The 8,880-nt window shown below is 35.0% G+C and overlaps 1 protein-coding gene across 1 annotated transcript in view; it reads left to right on the forward strand.

Annotated features, from left to right (window-relative positions):
• Nucleotides 1-8,242, forward strand: part of LOC113499976 (homeobox protein invected-like) — a 70,279-nt gene extending 62,037 nt beyond the window's left edge. The window contains exons 4-6 of the mRNA XM_026880606.1: nt 1,100-1,105; nt 6,389-6,492; nt 6,829-8,242. Of these exons, the coding sequence (XP_026736407.1) occupies nt 1,100-1,105; nt 6,389-6,492; nt 6,829-7,095 (377 nt within the window). The 3' untranslated portion in view covers nt 7,096-8,242. The remainder of the gene's footprint in view (nt 1-1,099; nt 1,106-6,388; nt 6,493-6,828) is intronic.
• Nucleotides 8,243-8,880: the final 638 nt, after the last annotated feature.

An 8,880-nucleotide genomic window follows, 5' to 3' on the forward strand; every position in this document is an offset into this window, starting at 1 on the left:
TACTCATTACTACATTTTTTGTTTATTTCCGATATGGCTTTTTTCTTGCTATATTCGAAATATCGTCGGAATATAAACACGTAACAAATATAGTCAAAAACTAAACAAAACGCCGCTTTCCTTAGTAACTCAAAAAACAATAAAGTGTGACGCGTGATCAACATCCCAAGTACTTGCAAATAGAACTTATACTAATTAGTAATGCTTAACTGAACTAATTACTTATATTCCACTTAATTATGCGTTCGAATTGCTTAGTTAATGAGACAAGCGTTTTGTTTAATTACCCTAAGAAAGCTATGGGATAATGAGATTGATGGATTGGAGAATAAGTGGCTCAAGATTGCCTTTTTTCTTGTGTAAGGAGAATCTTCTTGGTGCTAACCTCTTTTGGCGAGGAAATGGGTAGTGTCAGACTCTTAATTTTTTTACGACTCCCGCGGAAAGGATTTTGCTCCTTGTGTCGCGGGGGTTTTACAAACATACAAATCACATGCACAAAGACACCCAGACTTAGAACAAGCATTCGTCGATCACACAAATGCTTGTCTTATGCGGGGATCGATCCCGCGCCACGTCGCGTACGGTTTGGGTTTGGCGTGGTGACCTTAACCACTCGTCTATCCATGCCGACTTACTGATTAAACATGAACCGATATTATGGTTGATCGTGGCAACGCATAGCATATTCATCATGCACAAATAATAGTCAAGATCTTTCACCACCAATGACTAGGATTTGATGTAAAATAAGTAAGGCTGCCGCTGTACGTTCATCTGTCACAAGGCTTTATGAACTGAGATAGCTAGATAATTCAAATTTTCACGAATGCATTTCGGTTGTATAGTACTTATAAGGCAAGCAACAATCAAAATCAAGGGTTCTCTTTTTTTTACAAATTTGTTTTTTTTTGTCCCACTTGTGCGAAAGTGTCGCGAGAATACATAAATATAGATTGTTTTTTTATTTTGCAGCTAAATTGATTAAATATTAATATCCCATACTGGTCGATAATGTTTATTGTAATATCAAATATTGTTTATTTATTTTTGCATTTAATATGTGTTTGTATTAATTATGCTTTTTCTTTTGTTTTAGGAAGAAGTAAGTACGGGACCCGCTCACGGCAACCACGTGAGAAAATTCCATTTATTTTTATAAAAAAAAACAATATTTTTCATATATTATATTATTTTCGTATTATTCAAGCAAAGTTTAATTACAGAAAAAAAGAATGTAAACTTATTGCCACGATTCTACAACAAATAAAATTATTAAATAGGTATTGAAAATAATATATTTATCTCAATTTTATTAATTTCATTATATTATAAATGTTTAATATAAAAAACGAAAGCACGAAAAAGTATTCAAGTTACGCAAATTAAGGACATACCTAATACGGTAATATTTCTTGTGTATTATAAATTAACAGCTTATTTCATTAATCTAAAATAATAGGTTGACCAACAGTTTCATCACCTGTATTTCATTATTTTCTTGAATAATATATTAATTTCGGTCACTTAATTTCTACTCCATCTTGGTTAGACACGATAGTACTATTTGACGGCCGACTATAGATCAAAAATTAAAACCAAAAAAACAGATCAAAGCCAGTATCTTAATAAGCCCATTCTAATAATTTTAGTCGCAAACTCTACATAGATAATTATTTTTTGTCGTGATAATTTAAATTAATTCTTTCTTGTATCCGCTAACGAAAGTTATATTGTAATAAAGTTTAGCGTAATAAGAACAGGTTGTCGGCTAACTTTCTATGGAGAAAACGGTTGATTACTTTAAAATGACGTTAATATATCATCTACATAATACCACGTTTAGAATAAAACTATGGCTGATGTGGAAGCGAGATAGTGCACTTCACATAGAACGCTGTCTCTTTCACAACTTTGAATGCACGGATAGCCGAGTGGTCGAAGTCATCTCGACAAAACCGCTGTGCATGATGTGTCGCGAGTTCAATCCCCGCGTACTATACTTAGTTATTTCTAAATACATACATAATGTAGATAAATTACACCCAGGCACAGAACAAATATGATTCGCAATTATGATCGCACAAACATTTGTGGTTGGGACCACTAGACCAACATCCAACATCATCATAGTATTCTATTTGGCTTTCACAAAGACTGATGCAGATTTAGAAAAGAGACAGTCATCAGTGCCGTATTATCCATAAGGCACTCTAGGCCAGTGCCTAGCAGCCCACTATGACCAGGGGCCCACCACCAGAGAAGGTATCTTAAAAAAAGCTCGATAAATTTCACTTAATGAACGACAACACTTTAACTTGAACCAAGGGGGCTCCCACTCCCTTATTGCCTCAGGGCCCCGGGCCTCTAGATCCAGCCCTGACAGTCATATGCTGTGTAGTACGCTATCTTGCTTTCACAACTCCAAGATTATTACTTCAAGAGATGTTGATTCTCTGTCTTACGTGCCGAATAAACGGTTGGTTGAATAGTTACTTTAGAATGTAAAAAGGTAAAAATCTTAATTTGATTGTCACCGACCGATTGTAAAAACGAAAAAAAATGTGTAAGAAGCCATCGATTTTTGTTAACTACGAAAAAACAACAAAAAATCTAAGTCGTGACGGTTTTAAATTGATTATTTACGCGTAAATTACGAATACGTGAGGTTGTATTCGTATTTTAGTTTAAAATAGACCTATTGTTAATACTAATAGGTAATTGTGAGGCCTACGTTCAAGAATTTCGTTTTTTATTGATTAAACTGTCAAAGTAAAGTTTAATTTGCAGTTTTTTTGAGATAGTGGTCAATATAACGCAAATTACCCCAAATACCATCTCTAGTTCATTTTGGGGTAAGAATAGTAAAAATATAATTTTAGTCCGCTGGTGTGAGGAAAAAGTAGTCATCGGCCTAGCCTTTTCCCAACTATGTTGGGGTCGGCTACCAGTCCAACCAGTTTCAGCTAAGTACCAGTGTTTAACAAGGAGCGACTGCCTATCTGACCTCCTCAACCCAGTTACCTGGGCAACACGACACCCCTTGGTTAGACTGGCTGTCAGACTTTTAAGCTTCTGACTACCTGTAACGACTGTCAAAGATGTAGGAATAATAGCCGGGACCCACAATTTAACGTGCCTTCCGAAACACGAAGGAACTCGCTATGACAAAGATGGTCACCCATCTACGGACCTACCGCGTCAAGCATAGCTTAACCTGTGATCGAATCGCCTTTGCGGTTATAGCTTAGCCACGAGCTCCACCCTAGTGAGGGAAAAATAGTATAGGTATATAAAGGCTTTTTAAAAAAGGGTTCTCTTAGGTACAACTGACGATTAAAACTTGGATATTAATTAAATGCATGTATACTCGCACATATTGGTTGAAACGTAACTGCTATTATAATAAATTAACTTGTTTTGTTTAAAAGCGTTTAATCTCTGAAATATTGACCTTTAACTTGGACAAAATGGAATGACATCGCTTGTCAAACGTTGTTTCTGCCCAGGAAGATAGAAAGGTTAGTAGGTTACTTACAGAATTGAAAAAAACACCTCCGCTGATCAAATTAAGTACGGATTGTTTTCTTTTGGACAGTATTTTTTAATTTGGCAGAAGCAATGTTTCATATATAGCCAAGTTTTTCCACATTATATTTCAGATATTATACGCCTGCATGCTCATTTTATTTTCTAACAATGTTATGTTTTTTAGCAAAATTACCCCAATTTTTTAAAAGCTGATCGTTGCAAAAATTCTTTGTCTATTAAATAGTCTGTGTGTTAGCCTTATGGTTATTATACAATTACAGGTAGATAAGCTGATTTGACAACAGGTCATATAGATCAACTTTCTAGAAATCTGGGGTAATTCGTGTTTTTGTGTGTATTACGCATGTTTTAAACTATTTGTTGTTAATAACTATAGTCACATCATTTGTAAGTTTTTATGATGGCTTGTAATTTTTTTAAAGAATAAGACATTTTTTTAATTTCATTCAGTGCAATAGATTTTCTTAGATGACAAAATAGATACAGCTAAGAAATAGCTTAGATTTTTTTTGTTTTTATCAAAAACTGTTTATCTTAGAAATCAAAACTTCGGATTGGATGAACCGATTTTGTTGTTTTTTTATGGACCCATAAGAATTTTCATACACTTTAGCTCAGTTGTTTATATTTAAAATCGGTAATATGTTTTTTGTTGTTAAAACAATATTATTATAGTTTTCCGTTTAGTTTATTTTTAACTATTATTTTCACAATCTTTCAATATTTTGACTTCTATCAGCGCCAGTTAGCGATCACTAGGCCAGCATAAAACAGAGGTTATGCTGAATAACAGCTTTTAAAGTAAGTCTGTAACAGTTGTGGGAGAGAGACAGCTCATTACACGGCCTAAAGCGATATTATCTCTTTCTTACAACTGTAAATAAAATTGAGTTTTTTCCTAGTTTTTAAGCATATTACAGTTTTACCAGAAGACATCAAGTTTGAGTGCAGTTTGAAGACAAACCCGTCAGGCGGTCGGTGAAATATTTTGACCAATTTTATATATATGAGGTTCTATGCTCGGTTGAGTAAAAACTGAATTGGTTAAGATATTGCATCGTCTGCTTGATCCGGGAATCTCATCGGGGGAACAGAAGCTTGTCTTGCAACATGTTTGTTTGTCTGTGTGTGTTTGTGCTTGTCTTGTGTTGTGTTTTTGTGTTTGTTTGATTGTAAAATGCGTTGCGTTTCAACTGATATGTAGCTTTAGGTATAACTAAAGAAAAAAATATGCAGCAAAGGTTGTTTTGCCACATAAATGAGCTCTAGGGAAAAATAAAGGGTATGAAAATATATGTTTTCCAATTATCGGACCAGCTAGCTCATACGTCTAATACGCACACGAAATTTCATGAGTAATTCAGTTTTCGGAGGAATTCAGTTACGTACACTGTTATGCGAGAATTTTATATATTAGATAAGAAAGGCAAATTGAATCAGAAATAAAACGGCAAAAATGAAGAGCATTTAAAACGCATTAGACACAAAATTAAAACAATTTATGTACTTTGAAATCAAAATAAAGCTATTTCTATACGGTATAATAATTAAAATTTCTAATACCACATTTAATAAACCTTGGTTAACGATCTCTATATAAAAGAACTACAACCAATTCTGTCATAAAATGCGCAAAAAGTATACAATTATTTGTGCAGAAAATTAAAGTTATTGAAATCATGATTAGTGCTAAACTTTATGAACGTTTAAAGCTGTTATTTATCTGTTAATTAAGTTTATGATTTTATTAGTTTGAGACAGGATTTCCTCAAATCAACTACTTTACTTAATTCTAGTGTAAGTTAATTGAAATTAAACCGTTAGGCCGCGGTGAAATCAAAGACATAATAATAAACTATCTTCTTCCTACCGTATGACTGTAAAACCTTGTGACAGAGTTTAAACCATCCATAGACCTCTACAAATCTATACTTATATATGAAGCTGAAGAGTTTGTTTGAACGCGCTAATCTCAGGAACTACTGGTTCAAATTGAAAAAATATTTTTGTATTGAATAGACCATTCGTCGAGGAAAGTTTTAGGCTATATACCATCACGTATACGTACGAGCGAAGATAAAATGGAAAATGTGGAAAAAATAGGGCAGATAACAATCATAACTTATATCTTCTAACCACGCGGACGAAGTCGCGGGCAACAACTAGTAAAAAATAAAGTGAAAATGTGTATAAGACACATGCAGAAACAATAGATATTACATAATTATAGTAATAGCTAACATGGAATATTAATGGAAAACATAATAGGGATGATGACTGGGTATAAAAAGAAAAAATCTCATTAGTCCCTCAGTTAGATAATTGAGAAAAACTAGAATTGACAAAGAGAATCTGCTTTAAAGTTTAGGAGAGGGGGCTTGTGACGTAACGATAGAGTAAAATTTATACTCAATCGTGACGTCACGCGTAAGTTACATTCACTGTAATTTGGTCAATTTATGTTTGCGGGACAAATTAAAAAATACGTATCCATTATTATACAAAAAACTACAAGACGGACACTGCAAACAAAAAATTGTCGTCATCCCTATTGTGCTTTTGTTTTCATTGATTATAACAAACCCTATGATACTTTTAAGCCCTCAAATAAAATGTTTTGCAAAGTTTGATAACGATCGGTTCAGTATTTTTGGCGTGAAAGCGTAACAAACAAACTTACAATCTCATTAATATATTACTAGAATACTATTTTACAATATTACTAGGTTTCAAATCCTTGCTTATAGGTGGACTTCCAAAAGAAGAATAGGTTTTATTCTCCCTCTTCTTACTCTATCTAGATATAAGTCCTCCATTTTAGTATGTTTGTGACCAGGTCCCAGAACGAGGCGCCCCAAGAAGCCGCCGGGGGAGGCCAGCGTGCCGGATGAGAAGAGACCTCGCACCGCCTTCTCTGGACCACAACTAGCCAGGCTCAAGGTACTAAAGCATCTTCTAGGATAATCTAGAAGTTTACTTTAGCCTTAGACGAAAATTTAGACGTTAATTTCGATATAAAATATTTTAGATTTTCAGTTAGTAAACACAGTTCCACATCTTAATCATTATTTATTTCCCCAGACCTTATTAAAGCTGTGTAACAATCATTCTCCTCCTAAAATAACTTGATATATCGGATAGAAATAATATTTTCTTACACATGGACTTTGATCGAAAGTAACCAACCAATTACAGTGACATTCATGTAACCCTTAGCATCTCATCAATACAAGTTCATAGCAAGACTCGCTTATCAATGTACTTGTCTCCCTCTAGCACGAGTTCGCGGAGAACCGCTACCTGACGGAGCGGCGGCGCCAGAGCCTGGCCGCGGAGCTGGGGCTGGCCGAGGCCCAGATCAAGATCTGGTTCCAGAACAAGCGGGCCAAGATCAAGAAGGCGTCGGGCCAGAGGAACCCGCTGGCGCTGCAGCTCATGGCGCAGGGACTCTACAACCACAGCACGGTACCATTAACGAAGGAGGAAGAGGAATTGGAAATGAAGGCTAGGGAGAGAGAGCAGCAGTTACAGAATAGAGTGTAAGAGAAGATAAGAGAACTTCTTTCTTAGATCTTGAAGGGACACTTACAAGTTAGATCAGGGATGACGGCTGGATATGACAGGCAAAAACCTTGCAAGCCCGTCAGAAGAAGAAAAAATATGAAATACGTAGATATTTTTGCCAATAAAATTTGACAAAGATAAATTGATTTAAAGTTCAGGAGACGGAGCTTGTGATGTAACGATTTTGTATGTAAACGCAATCGTGACGTCATGAATAAGTTCCATTTGATAGAATTTTATAAATTTATTTTTGAGAGACAAAAGAAAAATACGTATCTATTATTGTGTATTAAACTATAAGATGGACATTGAAAAAGGAAAATAGTCATCATCCCTATTCCTGACTGTCAGCGATTAATTCTTTGTTCAGGTACAAGTTACATATAATTTCAAGTAACTTTCATAAGCATATTAATTATACTTAAATGATGCAACGGTTGACCTCCGGTTGGACCTGAAACTAGTCGGGCAATCTCGAACTCGCGGAGTAAACCTTTGTATCATTTAAGTCACATTTTTCAGCGTTTACACTAACGAATCACTCAAATGTATTGAACTGACAAGTCAAAGTCACGTCACTTGTCGAAGAGGAATGTCATTCCGTACATTTGAAGTTTTTTGTCTAATACGATATTGCATTGTAAAGGACTTTTGATCGTACTTGGGAAGGATAGAAATGTATTCCAACAGATGGTTAATTATCTTTATTGTTTAAAGAAGCTCTTATAGAAGCACAAGTATTAGAACCAATGATTAATATCAATGGTAATAACATAATAGGATTTGAAAACTTAAGTTTCATCAGTTGTCAGTACTTATAATAAAAGCTTTGCTAAGTTTGAGACTAGACGGCAATGTGTGAAAGTAATTAGTTTGCCATTTTCATACACCTTTAATAAGATGATGGGCTGATGATGATGGACATCATCATCATCGTCAGCCCATATTCGTCCACTGCTGGACATAGGCCTCTCCAATTGCACGCATGAGAAGATGATATATTCTTTTAATACCTTTTCTTTCTCCTTCTTTAATAATTTCATTTTATCTTCATCTGTTATAAGTGTCATTTAAAGCTAAATGCGGACAACATCACATATATTGTTCTGAACCCAAAGTAAGTTGCTAAAGCACTTGTGTTACGGAATTCAGATACAACGAAGGTATCACAAACACCCAGACCCGAGACAATGTAGAAAATGTGAATTTTTACATTGACCCGACCGGGGATCGAACCCGGGACCTCAGAGCTCGCGACACCTTGAAACCGGTGCGTACGCCACTCGACCACGGAGGTCTATATCTGGATACTATACCTCTACAAAAGAATAATGTTTGTGGAAGCGTAACAGAGCATTACACGGGGTAGAGCGTCGTCTCTCTCCCACACTTAATATAATAGAAAGTGACGACCGACCCCTTACGTCGCACGCATATAATTGCTATTTCTTCACTTGAAAAGAATGTCAAATTACCATTTTAAAAGCTTTTTTACGAAGTCAAAAACTGTGTTTAATTAAAAAATACCTCGTCTCACTTTTTTTTTCAATTAATTTGAGTAGTTACAGAGAGGTGAATAATTTAAAAGGAGCTCTTTTTGTCTCTTTCTTTCATTGATAAATGTTGCTAGAGGGAAAAGGTTAGCGGTCATAAAATTATTTTTAGGAGTTATAGTGTTTTTTTACTTACTTTCTTGTAGTATTTTCCAAAATATTTCTTTTGATTTTTACACAACCCCTAGTCTGAAACTAAGGACAGCTTGCA

The sequence above is a fragment of the Trichoplusia ni genome, chromosome 13 (assembly GCF_003590095.1).
Source record: "Trichoplusia ni isolate ovarian cell line Hi5 chromosome 13, tn1, whole genome shotgun sequence".
NCBI classification, from domain to species: domain Eukaryota; kingdom Metazoa; phylum Arthropoda; class Insecta; order Lepidoptera; family Noctuidae; genus Trichoplusia; species Trichoplusia ni.